This window comes from Metopolophium dirhodum, chromosome 3, assembly GCF_019925205.1.
Source record: "Metopolophium dirhodum isolate CAU chromosome 3, ASM1992520v1, whole genome shotgun sequence".
NCBI classification, from domain to species: domain Eukaryota; kingdom Metazoa; phylum Arthropoda; class Insecta; order Hemiptera; family Aphididae; genus Metopolophium; species Metopolophium dirhodum.
The window spans coordinates 30,065,627-30,087,981 of NC_083562.1; the positions used below are offsets into that span (position 1 = coordinate 30,065,627).

The following is a 22,355-nucleotide window of genomic DNA, read 5'->3' on the forward strand; positions in this document are numbered from 1 at the left end:
TTCAAAGTTCAAAATAAGCCATTGAGGGGGGTTGCAAATATTCCCACACCCAACATCAAAAGTATCACTAGAGTTTAGTAGTCACAGGGTGTCCCATGCGTTGCGGACTTAGTCTAGGTTGGGGGCTCAGCCCCCTGACCCCCTGGGAGGAAAATAGTCCACCTTGGGTTGAAGAGGAGACCCCTCTGAGTCTGGAGGGGAAGAGTGAGTGCAGACCTAAGCTATATAACAGGTGACCTAACCCATAGTTTGACAAGTATAATCGCTTCTACACTCGTCTCCAGTCACTAATTAACAAATACATAATAATTAATTAATACACTTTTCACACTGTAACTGGTAAGGTTAGGTTCTTTCAAGTTTTTGACCTGTTGTCTACCCGAAAATAGTTACTGTAGATAGGTATTAGATTAATATAGCATAAAGACATTTAAGAGCGCTGTGCGAATACCTAATAACTCAGAACTCAAAACTTCCTCATCTTATAACTTCAAACCTAAGTTCGACCGCCAAATTCTCATAGATAATATAAGATCATAATATTATATATATATTATCTATGCAAATTCTGACTTCACCTTCGTTTTCAGTATAGTTAACCATAGACTAATAGTTAATAGATTTATGTATTAACTACACAAGCCTGACAAAAAAAATTGCAAAAAAGGGTGTTTTCTTTAGTTACGCCGATGTATAAGACGTTTGCATTATATTCAATATACAATTTATATAGATAGATAATACTAACGACTTTATATAGAGTAGCAAACAAAGAATTTTTTAATCCTTATTAGGTACTTATATATTAGGCAAAAACAAATATTGGAAATGGATTTTTAATATTTATTAGTTCAAAACTTAAATGGACGAAAGAAAAGAAATCATTGATGAATGCTCATTTAATTTGGAGGGGCTCATTAGCTTAGCGTGCTGCCGAGAATTCTATGTTCTCTGGAAGTAGGTACAACAATTATTACCTATTTAGATTTGAACCATTTTGTGGTATATAACATTATAATAGTTGTGAACAAAACATTAGAGAAATATTTTCGGAAAGTTAGAGCCACTTGGCTATTTAGTATCTATGGACTATTTATGTAATTAAGTGTGAGTTATGCCCGTGACAACCATAGTCCATAATTACGGATAAAAATGCCCCGGGTCAAAAATGTTTCCAAACAAGCCTGTACCAGTTTTTTACTGAGAGTAGAAATATAAACATTTGTGATTTTATTATAATAGCATTTAGATTAATAAATTAACGTGTCTATATCAATTAAAAATGGAATTACATTTAAAATTAAAGTTTAATTGAATAGTTTAAAAATAACACGCTTATCCATATTCCATATCAACCGATTGATAAAGTTTTAGATTTGATAAAAAAAAAATTTATTCTAATAATTATTAACCTACTACCACGGAATATATTAATATAACTACCTACTACTTACCTCTCTGTATATTATTTAGTTGGTTTTTTTTTTTATTTCTAGTGAATCACTATAGGTACAATACAACTTACACAACAAATTATCATATTGACATATTATATTTACATCTGCTCATCATTTCATAGGGTTCGTGTTACATTTGGTTACATAACTTGCGTAATTTACCTTTACTCACAAATGTAAATTGTTTTCAGTTCCATAAATCGTCTCCCTAAACTTTAAGTCCTAGTGTGACGTCGTATCTGCGATTGATAATTGACTATTGTCAATCAACATCATGTTTAGAAAATTTGCATCTGCGGTTTCAACAGTAAGCAAACATTTTTAATTTTATAATCTACCTACTTTTTAAGTACCATTTTTTTTTCTCTAACAACACAAAAATTTTAGTTGTTGAGAGTAGGTGGGAAGTATTGCCGAAGCTAACTATTTTCTCTGATACATAATATGCTGTTATGAATAATTAGATCGACAATTGACATTCTAAACCGATTTTGTTGTATTTTACTTATGCGTTTCAGGACCGTTGAATTTAATATAAGCTATCGATAGGTCACCTAAATTCTGATAACAAACCATGAGTTTTGAAATTGTTAAGGAAATTTCATTTTTTAAAATTGAGAAGTTTAGCGTGGCTGCAAATTGCAATGTATGTTGTTTTTCTCGAGTTCCCAGCTTCCAACCTTAGTTGAACAATCACAATCTTGTTCAGAGATCACAAATCTAGCTGATAGTAATTTTATGGGAAGTTTCTTTATGAAATTAGTTCTCACACTACTAACAAAAATTCTAAAAATTAGTTTTCATTTTCTTAGTTAATTTAAATTTGCAGGTTTGACCATTGCCAAAAATGGCTTGACACTTAAACACTTCTATGATAACAGCGTTAGGTTAGCTTTGCTTTTTACACTGATTGTAGACAGAAAAAATATTTTTTTATGTAATTTCCTATTAGTAAACAGATAGATTAAATTGTTGATTTGTTCTAATTATTTATTTATTTCAGGTTCGCTTAGCACAGCAAAATTTCCAGAATATTCCAAAGTTTAGACAAATTTCAATTACTAATTCAGTTACACGGTCATTTTGTAAGTATGAATTAAATATTATATAGTAATCTAATTTTTTCAGTATCACAGATTAATTTTTATTTTAGCTTTTGTTACTCATTAAAAATGATTACTCAACAGTTACATAACTATACTTTATGTCTTTATAGTCATTTTTTCTTGTCATTTTTTCTTTGTCTTTTGTAAATTTGGTTCATTAATTTTGTTAGAACTGTCAGAATAGTTGTCAAAGAAATAAAATAATGGCTTTTGTAGTTATGTTGAGATGAAATTGTAAATAAATCAGGTTAATAAAAAGTAATTATGAGAGATAGTCTGTAGATAACCTAAAAAATAAAATAAAATGAAATGCTTTAATGCCCTAAAAAATAAATTCCTGAAATATTTTCTTAGGTGTCAAAGTAAATTAAATATGAATTGAAAAATTGAAACATAAACATTTTTAGTTTAATTTATAGTTAAAAAAAATATATAAAATAAATTAAAAATATTTGAATTGGTTTTTATTGTTTTTCCGAATGAAAATCACTGAAAATAAATATAGCAATAATTTATTATCATTTATTACAAGCGACTACTCTGCTATAGAACTGCATTAAATTAATTTGTGGCCGAAGACTACTGTACCACAAGAATTCTATATTGTGGCTGGTCGCAGCAATCGGCCATTACGACTAGCCGGGCCTTGGAAATTGTGCCTTAGGGCCGTTCTTACAATGTCCAGTTAAGTGTCGGTTAACGTTTATCACGTGATAATAGATTTTATTACCTTCAGAATTTGGCCGGTTAAGTGTCGATTAAATTTAACCGGACATTGTAAGAACGGCCCTTAATCTGTATCGGTACGCGATCAATATAATCACAACAATAATTCTCCAATAATAATAATAATAATAATAGTAATAATTTTTTTTTAAAATCCAAAATTTAAAAAACAATGCCTCAATGTACATTAACTACGAAAAATAATCTATATGAAAAAAATTATGTAAAAATAAAAATAAATTTTGTTAAAAACAAAAAAATGCAAGTCATCAACGTCGTATCTCTATTAATTATAATATATTAGAATGCTGATTGTCCATTGTAAATAATAATCGACCAAATAATGTAAAGTAAAGGTATTTGTTGATCATATGGATTTATATTCTCATAATATATGAATCAGTATTTTAGACTGGTATTATAGTATTTATTAGTAGTTAATAATAATTGTATCTTGAAAGTTTAATCTAATTCAAAAAGTTATTATTATTATTTAAGGTTATCTTATTAATTATTTTATTTAATTATATTTGTTGTTTCTCAGCTACATCTCCGGTGTTTAATATTAAGGTACAAGAAGCAGCACCCCAATTTGAGGGTAAAGCAATCATTGATGGACAAATAAAAGATATTAAACTATCAGATTTTAAGGGAAAATACTTGGTTTTATTTTTTTACCCTTTGGATTTGTAAGTTATATTTGCTATAATAAATCAAGAAGAAAGTAATTATTTTTATGTTTTTGTTCCAGTACATTTGTTTGTCCAACTGAACTAGTGTCATTTAGTGATCACATTGATGAATTTAAAAAAATTGGTGTAAATATAGTTGGATGTTCTTGTGATTCACATTTTTCACATTTAGCATTTGTTAACACCCCTCGAAAGGTTGTTTGCATTATATATAAAAAAACTAATTTTATTCCTATTCATCTATTTATTTGTTATAGCATGGTGGTTTGGGTGGTCTGTGTTATCCACTATTGTCAGATTATAAAAAGGAAATTGCCAAAGCCTATGATGTTCTTATTGAACCTGACGGTATACCACTCCGTGGCCTTTTTATTATAGACCCTAAAGTAAGTAATAAATATTTTTATTCCTAATGAAATATGTTTAAATTTTACCATGTAATTTCAGGGAATAATAAGACAAATTACCATTAATGATCTGCCAGTAGGACGTTGTGTAGATGAAGTTCTAAGACTTGTTCAAGCTTTCCAATTTGTTGACCAACACGGAGAAGGTAAAAACTGTTTTAAATTATAATTTACATTATTATTATTTAAATATGATTTTATGATTTAGTTTGTCCCATGAACTGGAAGCCAAATAGTCCAACTATTAAACCAGATCCAAATCTTTCAAAGGAATATTTTGATAAAGTTAACAAGTGAATTATAGTTCAATACTGAAAGTACTCAAAAATAATTAAAAGTATTTAAAAATTAATACAAATATTATTTTAAAATAAAAAATTATTGGTTAAGATTTCACTTAGTTTGTTTACACTTTAATACTCGGGGAGGTTGCATGAACAATCACTCAACATATTTTAATGAATTAATAGTGAGCTAACAGTCCTTTAAATATGATGTATATTCTGTCCAGCTAAAGAATGCGCCAGTTCTGTGTATCTCCCTGCGTCACCCTGATATCGAAACCGGATTCCGTATGGCAAGGTGTTGCCTGGAATGCGCAATAAAACCGATTTTTGTTGACCTGTGGCGCTTACTCTCACTGGACAGAGTATAGTTGCTTATTAAATTTTAGTACAACCCCGCATTTGATTATTATGAATGTGTGCCACTTGAATTAAATACATTAAATCTAACTGGTAAGTGGTAATTTTAATTTGTTAAATAAATAATAAGTTTGCAACTATGGTAAAATGTGTATTATATATTTATAAATGGCCAATACCCAGCCAGTATCCTGTCAGATATTATTTAAACAGATACATATACATGTACTAAATTAAATATTTACTACAGTAAACGTATTAAATGTGTTGAGTGGCTTGGCATGGTGTGTTGGCTGCTACCAGTCGCGGAATGCGACTGGAAGTAAGTAACAGCCACAGCTACTAGTTTCCGGATGGGTGACCCACCCGGGTTCATAGTAGTTAAATACCTTGCCACACATACACATGTTTGCTACCTACCGTAACAACCGTAAAAAACAACCCACCGTACCAACCTTACCTCTACCACAGTTCATAACCCCTACAACAGCTAATGGCCTTAGTTGCCGGGCTTAAGTTCAATAAAAGAAAAAAAAAATGTGTCGAGTTTTATCTGTGAATGCAGTAACTGTGTGTACTGTTGACATACTGCTTTTAGCTGTAGGAACTAGGAATAATTGTTTATTGGGTTGGGGTGTTTTTGTGTTGTAACATCTCCCTTCGTCTGTATGTAAGCAATTTATTTACGGAGTGCCTCTAAAATAACATATGTCATATTTTATTTCATTATATTATTAGATTGACGACTACAGCGGAGTGTGTTAACCCTTCCCCACCCTCTATTTATATTTAACATTAAAATACCAATTCAAAAAAGTCCTGATGGTACCTTTAATCCTGGTTTAAACAATACTGGGGTTTGGCTTTCTATCGAAGATATCTGTCCACGGCTACATACCAATATCAAATTATCTTATATATTTAAATATAGATTATTTAGTTGGTAACAACTGCTCTTACTATATGTGCTAAATCAACAATACAATTTTATCAAATAGAATTCACAACAAAATATGTAGACTCAAATAATTAAGGTTTTTTTCTTTTTAAAATTATGATAATTAAAGACTGGATTTATATTCTCTTAAAATACCTTAAATATGATGCTAATATTCTCGAAAAAACCTTAAATTATTCTCATTATAGTCTCTTAAAAATTTAAAAAATATGCTAAAATAATCAATAAACATCATTATATTTACTTAAATATGCATTTAAAATTTTTTTTTTTTTCAATTTTATATTAATAGTGAGTTAATTATTAGGTATTTAAAGTTTCGTATTCTAATGGAAAATTATTGCACTTTAGTAAGAGTTGGAAATGATAAAATAAAAAATTGTAAATGTTCAAAAAAATTTTTTCTGGGTACCGTAATATTAAAATTAAAAATAAATACAAATTTTTTCTCACAATTTACGAAATATTCCAAAATATGCTAAATGAGTTAAATATTCTCTAACCCATAAAATATTCTCAAATATGCAAAAAAAACTTTTTTCTATGCATTCAGAATTGAACAAATCATCCACATTTTTTACTCTCATAAGACTGCATAGACCCAGTAACGATATGTAAAAACATATAAATCCGGTATTTAATGATAATATAACAAAATTTGAATTTGCGTAATAACAGTATATTAAAAAAAAATGTAATTACATTAAAATTAAAATATATATAATAACAAAATATTGAATATAAAACAATGAATAAATAGGCGAACATCAGAGGCCAGAGTATAATAGAAATGGTAAGTCAAAGTCAAGTAATAATTGCGGTAAGATTTAAAATAACACTAATAGATACAATATAATATAGTAATTATTACTTTGATTAAAATAAATTCTAAGATAAGTAAACTTTGAAAATTATTTTAAAATTAATTATCCCACAGCCACTGAGTGGAAATCATAATATGATTCATAATAAGTGATAACAATAAAAAAAAAATGTACTTAAGATATAAGGTAAGTAAAACATATTGAATGATATTCTTTTTTAAATAAGAAATGTATACAAACATGGACATCCATATAATTATGTGTAGTGTATACAGTGTGCATATTTAGTAGGGAGGGGTCAAAGAATATCCATTCCCAATTTCAAACCAGTCTAATATATTATAAGCATGGAAATCATATATTTTATATTAATAGGTATACATCAAAAAATGGTAATCAGTTCATTTCATTTCTCAAAAAAAAAAAACATGTTATTTAAGTACCTACCCACATTTTTACTTATATTTAATATGTATAGTATTTTCAAATTTTCAAATTCTTCATTCCTTAAATGTATCATGTAGTAATATTAAACTTAACATCCTTAAGGGCCAGTTGTACTATCTTCGATTAAAGTTAAACCGGAGTTTAATTGGCTGAATTTGCCCGGTTAAATATCTGTTATCAGCTGAATAAGCATAATCGAAGTTTAACCGTGGATGGTACAACTGGCCCTAAGTATACTATTGTTAATATTGTATAATATAATGATCAGTGGTTATAAAATAAATTAAAAATAGACAGTCCTATCAAATATAAATCTAATTTTAATCTTTCAGTAAAGTTTTAATAGATTAATGCTGGGTTACATAAATAATTTATTAAATTTAATGGTTCACTAAAAACCCGGCATAAGTATTATAAGATATTAATTTTAAATGGTGAATTACATTGAAATTCTTTTATGTATATTAGGTTACGTTATATCACCTCAACATAAATAAAGCTTATTTTGGACAAAAAAAAATCCTCATAAATTATAAAAAATTATGATTCTTTAAATATTGGAATAAGAAATTAGTTCAGTAAAATTTTTAGGCTAAAAATGTAAAAATATTAATTAATCATAGGTTTTAATCGTTAGAATTAAACAGTTTAATCAAAATATTAAAGGTCAAATGTCTTTAGACAGTCAGGTCATAATGTAAAAACATAATGGTAATAGACATTTGATACCTACTAGTCGATGAAAAATTATCAAAAATATGATTAGAATGAAATATTAAACAAGAATATTATAGAAATAATAACAGTAGTATAGCACCACATTACATAGCACAATACACTATATTTTTTTTTTTTAAAGTAATGGGGTCATAGAGAAAGATGGTTTTTTATTACAAATAGGTACAACATAAGACATGCTATATAATAATGTAATATTGTAATTTAATGAAGTTAAATATTCTAATGATTAAATAATATAGAGTAATATTTTACAATTAACATCACAAGAAACAACAATGCTTAAAACATTTTAACATAATTTTAATCACAACAAATTTGGTTTTTTTGTATTTAATTTAGAGTAAATAAGATGAAACAGTCTTATGAAAAAAACCTACTTAATAAAATATGAATCTTAATTATTATTCATGTAAGCATTCCTTTGTATGGCTTAAAATTAAAAACAATACTAAAATAATTAAAAACAGAAGTTGGTTAGATCCAAGTTTTATTGGCAATATACTGGTTGATTCTTTTAACAGTAAACACTCATTAATGATTAATTGTTATCTCAAAAAGCATAAACATTTTCTTCGTAATTTGAATTTATAACAAAAAAAAAAAAAACAGAATATTTTTTATGTAAAAATATTCTACTTTAGAATATGTAATTAAAAATATAATATTTTTATTTTTTTTAATGTTTTATAACGACTTAAAGTTATGTAAATATTTTCAAAAACATTAATGCTGTTTGAGATAATGAGTGTAGATCGGAAAAAGAATTACCCTGTATATACAATATAGATAAATAATTATAGAAATATGAAGATGAATAAAACCAGCAAAGTAAAATTATATAACAAATTGTGATGACAGTTTGTCACACAATAGTGTAAGATATAAAATATGTATAATGTATATAGTACCTATAATATATTATATGATATTTATCATCGAAATCACAGAAAATTCAAGAACTTCACTTAATCGATTCATATTTTAAACACTGTACATATTTTTTTCTTTTACCTAATTAACAATGAACCAGAAAAGTTTTTAAGCTAAAATATTTTAAACATAATAGCAGAATCATTATTTCTACAAATAGTTAAAGGTATGGTTGTCTCAGTTCAAACCAGTATTAATAGTTTAATAAAACAAGCATGCATACCAGTCATGTTTACTTATAACACACAGGATGGAGACACAAAATTAATTCATAAAACACAAATGTTCTGGGTTTTTACCTTTCTCTTAATTATAAGATATTTAAATAAACATATGATATGCATAAGAGAAAATTAAAAGAAAATATTTTGCAACCAATGTAGATATAAAAAATCTTTAATTGTTGCTACCACAACAATATCACATTTGCAAATTGTAAGCATCAAATAATAAGTACAATTACTTATCAATGAAAAGAAATGTATGTGGATGTTGTTACTTGAATTACTTTTAACCTTTTAATCATTTTGTTTTTGAGATCATGGAGAATATGACATTTAATAATCAGATACTGCACCCATGTTTTCAAGCTTATACTACTATATAAAAAAAATATATCAAATAACAATAACACAAAACAACAATATAAATACAAAACCTTGTTTTATAACAGTCATACTGGTGATCTATCGTTCGTGCAAGTAAAGCACCAACACGTACGCTATCTTTTCGAGGAAGTCACTATCATATTAGTCTTAGGTTCTTTTAAAACATGTACCTGATCCAACAGAGTTTGTTTTTCTCCCAACAACTTACTAATGTTATCTTGTGCCTCACTTAGCAATATTCTGTGAATAAATTATGGCATTATTAATAAATATTTATATCAAAATCACAAAATAATGCTACCAACTTTAGATTTCTGTTTTCATCTTGAAACCGACGCAATTCTAAATTCTCTTCTTTTAATCGTTCAAGAGTACCTAGTTTTCTATGAAGGTATTCATTTTCAATAGTAACTTTTTTAAATTCTTCCATTACTTCTATTAGCTGATTACTGCTATCAGGACTATCACAATTTTCTTTTATTGGTTCCACACAAACTAAACCATCATTAGTGCGTTTGACTTTTAACCTACTAAGACGAATTTCTGTATCTGTTGGTTTTAAGCTTGTTTCATCCTGTAAAGCATCATTCTGGGTTGGACTACATAGTTTAATCGTCGTGTTTTCAATAGTTGCCTAAAAAAATAAAGACAATTTAGATATTATTTTAAATGGTAATATTAAGAGAACGTGATACCCGCATGTATTGTCTGCTCCGTCTTACAAGTGCATAAATAACATACCAAATTTTATGCTCAGAAAAATAAGTGTAGCTCTCCGTTAATTTAAAAATTAGAGTAAATTGACCTCTTATAAAATCTAAAAGTTAAGATTATTTTTTAGGCAACCTCATGGGCTTTTTAGTATATTTTAATTTTAAAGCAAGTTATGAGTATAAGATGTATAATAAATTTTTAATTTTAAAATCTCATAACAGGTTGAAATTAAAATATAATAAAAAGCCCATGAGATTGTCTAGATAATAATCTTACCTTTAGATTTTATAAGAGATCAATTCACTCTAATTTTTTAACTAAAGGAACTACACGCGTTCTGTTTTGTGTAGAATTTGCTATGTTACGCACTTGTAAGACAGAGACAACACATGCAGGTATCACGTCTTCTATAATAAGCAATTTTCACAGACCTCAAATGGTAGTGATTTTGATGGATGTTCGTCAACAAAAAAGTCCGCTAAACTGGTTAACGAGTTTGCATTCAATGACAAAGAAACATTGTTAATCTTTGCAGTAAGATTGTCATTTTTCCATTCATCCAAATTAATCAGTTTTTCATCACGTTGGGGCATAATATTGTGTTCTAATCGAACCATTACCCTAGGTATCTGTGGTAAACCTGCGACACCTTCAACTTCATTCCAATCCCGTGTTCTGGTTGTAAATTTATCCTAGTCAATAAATGAATACATTTTCATACAATAAAATATATTATGTATAATTTTCAGTTTTAATAAATAATCTAATTTTAGGCGCAACCAGGGCAGAGTGTAATGGGAACACATAACACTTCTAATATGTTTTACGGGAATTCTTCTGTTGTATATATTCAATAATTCTAATCCATGTATTAGTTATATTATTATAGTATTAATTATAAATTAATTTATAAAATACAAAAATAAAATTTTTTTTTATTTTTTTTTTATTATTATAGTCTTAAGTCATAACTTATAGAGTAGGTAATATAGTAGAAAATTGATAGAACAAAGTTAGACAACTATAACATATTTTATAAATTCACTAAAAATAAAAAATTATAATGTTTATCCTACAAATTACAATATATGAGTCTTAGCTGCGCCTAAAATCTAAAATGTAACAATGCTATCTAGCTAGTCTAATATTATGTGTGCTACTATATTATTTGTTGTTTTGTCGATCTTTTAAATTAGGACATTTTCTTTGCATAAATAAAATCAAATATAATTTAGCTGATAATAATACAAATGAGTCATAAGATCGAAAAAACAAATTTATCCAGAAATTAGTTATTATGAGTACCTTCTTATGCTGTGAAATGAACAGCAAATTATTTGTGTAAGCACACCCATTGCATTCCAAAGGCAAATGATAAAATTAAAACAAAGTGAACATTAAACTCAATAATGGTCATGCAATTATAGTTTATACATTAATAACTACCCCTCTTAAATATTTTAAGTTTTCTCAGTAGAGTCCAATATGCTATTAGAAGAAATAAACACAATAACGGAAATTTGTATATACCTATATATTATATATACTATATATACAAGGTATAATGCTGGTACATTTTTCAAACCATCTAATAAATAAATCAATTTAAATTTTAAACTAATTTTTAAAACATTTTTTGTAAACTTATTTACTTAAACATGTAATTGTCAAGCAATTCATGATATTATATTATTCATGATCATTAACTTGATTAAACTAAGGACAGTATTCAAATTGTGTTAAGCTGTTAATATAATAATTCAATATCCCTGTTATATATGTATTTTAAAATATTTCCCACAAGATAAAATTTAGTTATATATGAAAATGAAGACAAACCACTTGCTTGATATAAAAGAGTAATATATTATTTTGACCTGATTAATTGAAACATGCAGCGGTATTAAAGAGAAAAAAATTAAAAGGTTTAATAAAAATAAAAAATAAATATTGCATACAAGTAATAATGCAATAAAATACCTGAAATTCATCCCATGGAATATATGGACACTCTTCTGTACTAACATTTGTGACTTGTAATTTAACAACTGAATTGAGACCTTCTGATTGATGTAAAATTTCAACTCGTCCAAATTTCAAAGTGGTTATAGCAATCTGAAATACAAACAAAATGTATATTTGGTACATTACTATTTAATTTAATTAATTTATGAAATTATACTATAAAATAAATATTACCAAATCTTTTCGTTTTATAGAACTTCCAATTGAATCTCTTTCACTAGAAGTGGTTGGTGGGGTTAATTCTCCTCCTCCAAAAATATCATCAAATGCTTCAGAAGCCATTTCAATATTTTTAATAAATCCACCTTTTGGTCTTTGGGCTGAAGGAAACTTAAACATTACATCAGCACCATCATTTGTGTCTATGCTCAAGTCCATTAAACTTTCACTATCTGAACTCATATCAGATCTAAAATGTATTATTACTTATTAGTATCATATAATTGGAACTAAATTACATTTTATTAAGGGGCCACGATATTTGTTTTTTATGTTAGTCTTGCACGCAATGTAGCAAAAAAGGTATACCATACTTCTTCAATTATAACTATCTTATTCAGTTTAGGGCAACATGACCTATTATACATTTTATAAAGACAGATATTTAATGTACATTGACCGCCTGGTTTTTTTAATGATTTAATTTTATATCAAAATAAGCGTCTTTTAATTTAACAACAAGTAACTTCTTAAAAAATCTAAATATTAAAAATCTTAAAACTATCTGGCCAATGCACAGTAAATATTCTTCTTTTTTAACGTTTAACAAGCCAATTTGACCTAAACTGAACTAGAGATTTGTAATAGCGGAAGTACAGAATACATTTGTATTATTTATATTACATGCAAGACAGACAAAAAAACAAATGTTGGTATTGCAGCTCTTTAATGATCTGTTATTTACCTAACTGAAACATTATCACTATAATCGTCTATATTTTGTTTTCCTGCAATATCAACAGATGCTCCGAAATTAAACCAACGTTTCTTCATGCCTTTGAAAGATGGTAAATTAATATCTGACGTAATTGATTCTGCCATTTTTATTTGAGACATTTCTTTGACATTATCATACACAACAGAAGCTGACTTTTGCGACATAAATTCTTTTCGTTTAGAACTGGCTCCAGATATAGCCATAGGTATTCTGAAAGCTTGGCTCATATCGTACACGTACCCAACATCCTTAGAGAAAAAAATTAATATTTAAAAATATAAAGCTAAAAGCTATTTAAAAATATTAAACCTCATAAGTAGCGGTATGTATATTATTGCTCAATTGCGCACTATGACCACTTTGAGTTGCTATACTTGATGAATCTGCCACAACACTTGAGCTTACATCATCAACACCTCCAGATTTGCCCAATGTATCTAACTGAGCACTAGTGACAAATGTTATTTCAACTTGAGCAAATAGTGCAGCAAATACAAATGATCCACTCTTTTTACTTCCCACTATGCTATGTTGATCAGCAACAATATATGTAGCCAGCTAAATATGTATAAATTATTTTTAATAGGTCTACATTATATTATAAAATTAACTAAGTGCTAACTTCATCAACTGCATCAGCCACACGCAAAAGAAAAAGATATTGAAAATGATTGATTTGTATGCTGATTAAATTTGGAACATGACATAACACTGTCATATCACCATATTTTAAGCTCCTGTTATAAACTTCAGATTTTTGTGTTAGAGTAGGTGGCTGAACCCATAAGGTAAGGGGAAAAGCTTCAAGAAAAGGTACTGGTGTAGATCCAACTGCTCTGGCACCATAAAAATCACCCCAAACAGGATCTAATCGCACACACCTAATATACATCATAAAATGAGTTAATATTAAAAATAAATATCTACAAGCACATACTACATTAATAAGCTATAAAATATCTAACCTATTTTTTAAATTAATATTCATTATTTAACATACCAAATATCTTTAGCTTCGATCCACAAAAGTTCTTGGCTTAATTCTTTTGTGAACTCTTCTAATGAAAAAACTGTTATATTATCTGGGTATGCTCGCACATCATCATTATCTAAACCAATATAAGTTTTGAGTTTTGATTTTATGAATTAAAATTATTTAAATAAATTATATACAGAGTTTCAAGCCATGTAAAGCAGAATAGCATTTTATTTTGGTAAGGGCAAAACCTTACTTAACCCTAGGTACAAAATATAAATTGTAGTGTAAATTTAATGAAATTGTTTACCTACACTACATCATTAGTTTACAATCCTATTAGTTAAAGCAGATTCAATAGACTTAATGATTTATGCAATTTTCTAAGTGCGTGTAATAAGTCATCATTAGTGTGTGTGAATATACTGAAAAGAAATAGCAGGGCACTCACACACATGTCAATAAAGTACTATGTATGGGGCCAGGTGGAAGCAATGCGAAAGCAATCCCTGCTAGGATTCCACTAATAAACAGAAAAAAGGTCTATTTTTGTATAAAATACAAATGGAGTCAAAGTTAATATCATGATTTAACTGCTTAATTTAAATTAGAAAAAATTATACATTTTTTTATAAAAAGTAATTATTGTTCATTACAACAACTGAAATAAGTATTAAAATTTGCAAAGCAAATATAAAAATCCACATTTTAGTACTAAGTTGGTAGGAACTTAATATTATTATACATTTATATTAGATTCTGAGCGGAATGATGACAATGTTTTTTATTTATTTGTTTATTTTTGTCTATCATCAGTCATCAGATTTGGAATAATTTAAAACTGAAAAAATCTTCTAATTTTGAAGGGTTGGTTTGATGGTAATGATCTACTGTATGACGGAGTATATTTTACATCTGAGCGACATCCTTAATTTTTTTTTACCTTGAGCATGGTTTAATAATTTTTCTGTCACAGGATGATAATCTCCATCTTTTGCTGGATATTCAGAAGAATAGAAAAGAGATGCAAATTGCAAACCATTAACACAATTAGCTAAATCAGATCTTGACATGCCATGTTCATTACTACGGACATTACTCAAAGTAGCTCGACTGGTTTGTAAATTTAATGATTTGGGACGATCCTTTTGATTATTACAAAGTTTTTCTTCTTCAAATATAAACTGTAAAATAATATTTGTTTATAGAACAAAACATTTTTAATGGAGTTTTTAAAATTGATAATCATTTTGATAACTAATTGATTACTTACACGAGGCATAATTGCTTCAACGAGTATATCAAAATATATCATATTGCCTAAATTATCTTGGTTTGCTACATTTGTAGTCATTAATGATTTATAAACATTCAATGCAAATGTATTTAACCATAATACAGTTAATGCGTCAAAGTTCATTTGTACTGGATTTAATTGTGCATAAAATTTTGATGGCGGTACTGAAAATAATTTTTAAATTTTTAAATAAGTTTTTAATAATTATATTATTACTTATTTTACTATGTAAATCAAAACATGACTTACAAGGGAATGCCACATCTCCAGGATAATAATAATAAGTAAATTCTGCATGAATTACTTTAGAATCATGAGGTAATTTATGTCGTTCTTTATCGCCTAAAAAATTATACAAATAATACATGTTACAATGAATATAATCAAAAAAATAGTACCTATTTTATTTTTTACTGACTTGTATATAGTTTACAAATTAATTGACTAATTACTAGGTACATTTATATTATATTCAAAAATACCTTTAATAAAAGCAATCTGATCTTGTTTTTTCCCTGACTGGACCCTATATACAACAAAGTCAGACATTCTTAGAACTGTGCAACTGGTCATCAGCTTTGAATATTGAGCTTTTAAATATTTAGTAACATTTCCTTTTTGAATGTCAGGAATTTGGAAATTCTCTCTCGTTAATGTACACAGATTTTCCCAAAATTCAGACTGAGAATCTTTTAACCACTGAAAAAATGATGAACTTGCTTTTTTGTAAAGACCCCAATGTAATCGATCACTATCGGCCAAATGATAAGGATATAGATCAACTTGAAAACAAGTTACTTCAATTTGTATTGAACCACCTTTTTGTAAATCTGGATGTAATGAACGACCTAAAACATTAAAACATTTTGGTTATAATCTTATAACTTATAATTTATTGTATTCAATTAAAAGTCTAACAAAACATATCTTACTTCCAGGATCATCACTAAGATGAAGATTAATTTTCTGTGCAACAAAATGATATGATGTTTCAATTACATCATGAAAACTAAATAAACATGAACTTTTTGAACTTGAAACAAATTTTCCTCTCTTTTCCTGATCTAATTGAGCTTGATATTCAGGTAAACACTGAAAAGCATACATATACATTATTGTGTAGAATATATTTATAAAAGTTGTATTAATTTAATTAATTATTTACTTCTAGTTTTCTAATTGCTTTTTTCTTGCGAGAAAGATCTGTTGATTTTTTTACAACACCAGCTAATGAATCTATATAATGGAGTGCTGCTTTCATTTGAGAATCAGTAAAAACACACAATAACTCTTCAATTAAAATTGCTAACTTGCATCCCAAAATAAAACAATCTAAAGCAAAATTAGTTTTGATTAGGAATATACTAAAAACATCATAATTTTAACTATGTCTACCTGAAAGCCTCTTCTTAATAGTTAACCGACAAATTATATCATTAGTGAATAGTTTAATAGGAGGTTTATTTCGATCATTAGTAGAATATAATTCGATTCGTATCATCTGCCAAGTCAATTCTTTAAATATCAATATTTGCGTTTTCTGTTCATTTTTTAGTCTTGTTGTCTTAAGATTTGTAGACTCCCAGTTAGGAGACTTAGATTGAACTAATATTTTCAAAATCTAAAATATAAAAATTAATTTAGTTTGATATTTTATTGATTTTGACTTAACCATTATTAACATTACAACAAAACTATATATTATTTTATGTTAATGCCATTAACTAATTTAAATTACTAATCTTATTTATCCGCCTTTGTTTCTAACCATTTGCCAATATGACGAATACTATAAATATTATGAACAATTAACTATTTTTAATTGGTTCAATTTAATAAATCAAAAATATAATTAATAAAAACACAATAATTAAACTCTTGGATAACTTTATTGTAAATAATATTTATTTTATTTTATTTTCATTTTTCTGTTATCGAGATAGATATACAACATAATATATGAGAGATACAAGGGGAAGGGGGGTTTAATGATATTAGATAAAATTCCTAAAAATAGACAATAGTAACAATAAAATGATCAAGGTTCGTCACATTGACACATGGTAAGTGATCTAGGGTTAATCAATAATCAAAAACTGTTAGTATTCTTCAAAATAAGGAAAAAGTTTCATTAATATGATAAACTGCATATCCAGATTAATTAGTTTATGTATACAAAATTGATACCAACTTAAAAATTGTATAGTTAATTGTCATAAAAAATATATATATTTTATATATAGTACACAGTACCTAAATATGTAATTCAATTTTAAAAAATAAATAAAAATACGATTTTCAAACAAATCAATAAAAATTAATTGATAAGTACAATTTTTGTAACATAATTACTTAGGTTGTTATTAAATATGTTATAATTGTAAGTATGCATGATAGTTATTTGAAAAAACATTTTTCTTTAATACAGCTTTTTGAATAGGTATAATAATGAATAACATTAAAACTGGGTGATTACAAATAAAAATAGATAGGTACCAATAATCGTTGTCAGGGTTAAATCAAAATCAAATAAAAAGATAACAATTACTATTAACACAATATAATTTTAAGTATAGTTGCGTTAAATGTGTATAGATAAAGAAATAATTATATGGAATTCTATTTTTTTTGTACCTATAGGCAAAAATTATTTACAACAAAAAAGTTTTACCTGAACAGAAGCATGGAAAGCAGGATCTTTAAAAGTAATATTAACTTCATTAATTTGTATAGTCATGCCATCAATAACTTGATTTATAAATTTATATTTTCCTGGTTGTACAGTCTGTACATTTTCCCTCATTGCCATTGATTCCACATTATCACAAGTCTCAATTTCAACTGAAACTTTGTCTAAAGTCTACAAAATATAATATAGGTAATTAATCATAAAAATGTACATTATGTTAAAATTTTTATTATTTAAAATTGATTACGTGAAAAATAAAATGAAAAGTACTTCATTTTTAAAAACTATTATTATTTAATATAAAAAAATACTGTCATAATAAGATAAGATAAATTGATAACTAAAAAATTCAAAACAGTTAAGTTTTATATTTTTATAAAAATTAAAATTTCCCAAGTCAATATAGGTATGTTAGGTAACTGGGAATATATCCACAGTACCTATTTTATTTTTAAATCATTAATTTCTAGTTTTAAATTATCAACATTATTAAGCAATAAAATTCTATAATTGTTAACATTATGTATGTACACAATATTGGGTAACCATTTTGTTTTTCTGACAAATATTAAAATATTGAGACAATAATTTATTACCAAGGACATAGGAACTTTCTTGATGGCCATGAATGGAACCTGAAAGAAAACTCTGTCACATTTGGCACTGGTTATTCGTACCCAATACGGTACATCTAATACATCCATTAAAGCATTTTCATCAAGTTCCAAAGACGTCAATTCACCTTCTCCTTTAAACGTACTTAAATTTATGTCTTCCTCTTTCAAGCCTTTGGTGAACCTGAATATTAATCAAACATTCAACACATAATAAGACTTGGGAATAGTAATATACGAAAACTTTCAATTTTTAATACTCACCTCGATAGTTGTTTTAAAATTTGTTTTTTAAGAACCGAAGCCATTTCTGTAATTTGACAAATTTAAATACCTTTTCTATAACTAGTATACAAAAATGTAAAATTCGACTGGCTATATTCACATATTTGATATTTGATTGTATAATACCATAATATTACAAACGAATAACATTTTAGTGTCTGTACAAATTTGAAATAATATATACATGTAGACTTTATAAGTTGTAGTGGTTACTAAACGCCTCACGCCTGTCGAGAGGACGTCGTGTGGACTATGGAGTGCTGGCAACTGGCAAGTGCTATCAATTATCAAATGACTTTAACTTATCAGGTTATCAGCTGATTTATTTCGTGTTGATAAAAATCGTCGCAGCGAATAACAAACAACCAAATACACTAAAAAAGTATACTTTAAATTTTAATGAAGAAAAAATAACTAATTACCTAAAGCCTAAAGGTTAAAGTATTTGGATAAGAAAATTTTAATTCGCGATAAAAACTTATAATAATAATATATGTTTATATTCTATAATTCTATATATTTTATACCGAGTGTATTGAAGAATTATTTCACAAACTATTAACATTTATGAAAACATATTATTTAATATTTACTATTCATTTTTGTTACAAAAAAAAAACATTTTGAAAAATATTTTTTCAGTATTTTTATTGTTACCGAATTTTATTTTTTTTTTTAATGAAAACATACATTTCTAATTCCTTATTCCTGAACACTATATTTTATGATACTCGAGGCTCGAATTCAAACAATATTATTATTATATTACGTATATATTATATTCGATACCGAAAGGCCCAAGTGTCCAGCTCCGTCTCGGTGTTATAACATGTTATCATTATAAGTTTGAGTGTTTGCCTTATCAATGTTTTAATTTTTAATTCAATGACAAATCACAAATCATTATTTATTTGTGTACAAACAATAAAATGCCGAGATGTGTGTCATACTTAATACTTAATACTTATTACATCTTTTGAGGAAACAGTAAAAAAAATCTAGAGTTGAAAGAACGAAGGAAAATAGTCTAAATAAATAGAAAATCGGACCGAGAAAAAATTTATTTAAAATAAATAGGTACCTACTTATATAATTATTTATTATTATAAATTAGTGTTACGTATTATGCTTATATAATTATTTATTTTTTAGTCATTATTATAATAACTAAAGCTGAGATTTTAATGTCCTAAAAAGATCTCAAAAAAAAAAAATGCAAAAATGACTTTACAAACTCAATAAATGCACTATAAAATTTAAAAATGCATTTAAATTTGTTCACTTACTATTAAAAAACTAAAAAAAAGCACTAAAATCGTCAAAAAATGCCCTAAAAATAATTTAAAGTTAAATTTGTCAAAAAATGCAAAAAAATTCCCAAAAAAAATTATTTTAAAATAATCAGAATCACCCAAGACACATTTTATACTTACGGACCAACGTTTCAAACACCAGAAAAAAATATGACTGATGACTGCATCAAAATCTCAGCCCTAATAATAACTATTAACTAGAATTATTGTAATAAACAATATGGTTAAAAATTCAATATTTTTGTTAGGTTAGAAATACGGATCTTGATTTTATTTTTGTCGAAAACATTGTTTTTATTAAATACATTTATATAAAAGAAAACACAAAAAAAATATTTTCTGATTATCGGTACCTAACTAAGTTTTTTTTAAAAAAATTGTTATTCTTCGTTTAATTATTATGTAGTTTCATTCAAATTTGAACGTGTAATTAGAAATTTTTTTATAAATAAATTATTTAGACTATTGTTGGTTACAGTAAGAACCATTAACTTATGGCAAACAATGTATGACATTTCCAAGGTATCTGATAGAGAGAATAATTTTTATCGATTTTTATAAGAAAAAAAACAAAAAAAAAAGGTGAGTAAGTAGATGTCGCTCCATTGACGCAAATAGGGGGGACTAAGTCCCCCCAAATATCGGTCAAGTCTCCCCAGTTCAAAATCTAGTAATTAGTACTAATTTTTATATTCTGTGGTACTAAGCAATATGGCCTATGGGGAGTAACCCATTGAGTACCCCCAAAAAAATTAGCCAATTTGCGCCTATGTGTCGCTCTGCTGTACAGTAGGATACAAGTGGGTCACTATAATGGATAGTGTTAAATTTGAATTCAATGATATAATATCATTGTATAAGAAAAACGATTCTGAGCGAAAACGATCAGTCAGCCTATGATATTACCAAGTATATTTGATGATATTATTGTAAATAAACATTCAGTGAAATTGTCAAGTATCTACATTCATTCGTTTTTTAATTACAACAAAATAAGAAAATCGTTACTTGAGAAATCGTGTGAATATCAAATGTTATAAAAATATGAATTTCAAACACTCATAAAAATTTAATTTGACATTCTTGTGACATTTTTTTTCTGATAAAGGTAGATAAACTTATGAGGAATCTTGTATTACATTTTCAAATAATAGATTTAAAAGAAAATTTTTCATGAATTTCTAACTCAAAATAATTTACAAATGTTCGTCATTTTTACGTATTTTGTCATTATTTGAACTTTAATTGCTTGTAAAAAAAAAATTGAGACCGGATTTTTAATTTTTTTCATCTGTCTTTGAAACAATATACTAGGAGTCTTCTATTAAATTTTCAAGCTTTTTTAACCAACAAATAAAAATTTATTGATATTTATAGAGAAAAAACTAAAAAAAAATGGAAACTCAAAATGTCCGTAAATAGCTCAAAATAAGTCAAAATATTTGTAAAATGTTTTGGTGTATAGAAAATGCTAATATAAACATTCAGTCAAAATTTAATGTACCTACGGTCATTTGTTTTAGAGTTAAACCAAAAACCAAAATTTAGCGTAAAAATTCCCGTTTTTCCTTGATTTTTCTTTTGTTTTTCACGGCGTTTTTGAAAACTACTGTAAAATTTTACTTTTGACCCCCCCCCCCCCCCCAAAGTACCAACTAGATTCACTTTCCTATCAGAAAAGATACTGTCGAAGAAAATACAAGCACTTTTACTGTCCTAAAAGGTGATGACAGACACAAAAATAAGAAATAAAAAAAAACTTAAAAAACACACAATATTATTGTAAATCATCGCTCCGCTCAGAATCTAAAAAGAAAACGTTAATATAGTTGAAAACAGAATTCTACAAAATAACATACATTTTAATATGTTATCGTAACGTTATAAAATCAATTATTAATTATCTATGAATTATGAAAAATTGCAAACGCCTGAAACGATTATTGATTCCAAAAATGTCTATTC

General features: G+C 26.8%; 2 protein-coding genes across 3 annotated transcripts; one reads left to right on the top strand and one right to left on the bottom strand.

The window, feature by feature from the left end:
- The first annotated feature begins 1,390 nt into the window (after positions 1–1,390).
- On the top strand, positions 1,391–5,180 carry LOC132940775 (peroxiredoxin-like). 2 transcript variants are annotated; one of them, XM_061008515.1, is made up of 9 exons: positions 1,391–1,580; positions 1,649–1,764; positions 2,461–2,542; positions 3,834–3,978; positions 4,041–4,176; positions 4,239–4,367; positions 4,429–4,534; positions 4,597–4,725; positions 4,900–5,180. In XM_061008515.1, the coding sequence occupies exons 2-8, from the start codon at positions 1,732–1,734 to the stop codon at positions 4,683–4,685; spliced, it is 720 nt and encodes a 239-aa protein (XP_060864498.1). In that variant the 5' UTR covers positions 1,391–1,580; positions 1,649–1,731; the 3' UTR covers positions 4,686–4,725; positions 4,900–5,180. The 2 variants fall into 2 exon arrangements, with proteins under 2 accessions (XP_060864498.1, XP_060864497.1); XM_061008514.1 differs by lacking the exon at positions 4,900–5,180 and having other exon boundaries at positions 4,597–4,784.
- On the bottom strand, positions 4,961–19,350 carry LOC132940772 (bridge-like lipid transfer protein family member 3B). The gene is made up of 19 exons (XM_061008510.1): positions 19,057–19,350; positions 18,775–18,976; positions 18,161–18,349; positions 16,885–17,110; positions 16,655–16,821; positions 16,422–16,581; positions 15,972–16,337; positions 15,739–15,831; positions 15,466–15,653; positions 15,136–15,376; positions 14,217–14,325; positions 13,839–14,097; positions 13,526–13,774; positions 13,184–13,464; positions 12,454–12,688; positions 12,235–12,369; positions 10,686–10,946; positions 9,846–10,174; positions 4,961–9,780 (listed from the first exon to the last, which is right to left on the bottom strand). The coding sequence occupies exons 1-19, from the start codon at positions 19,098–19,100 to the stop codon at positions 9,654–9,656; spliced, it is 3,861 nt and encodes a 1,286-aa protein (XP_060864493.1). The 5' UTR covers positions 19,101–19,350; the 3' UTR covers positions 4,961–9,653.
- Positions 19,351–22,355: the final 3,005 nt, after the last annotated feature.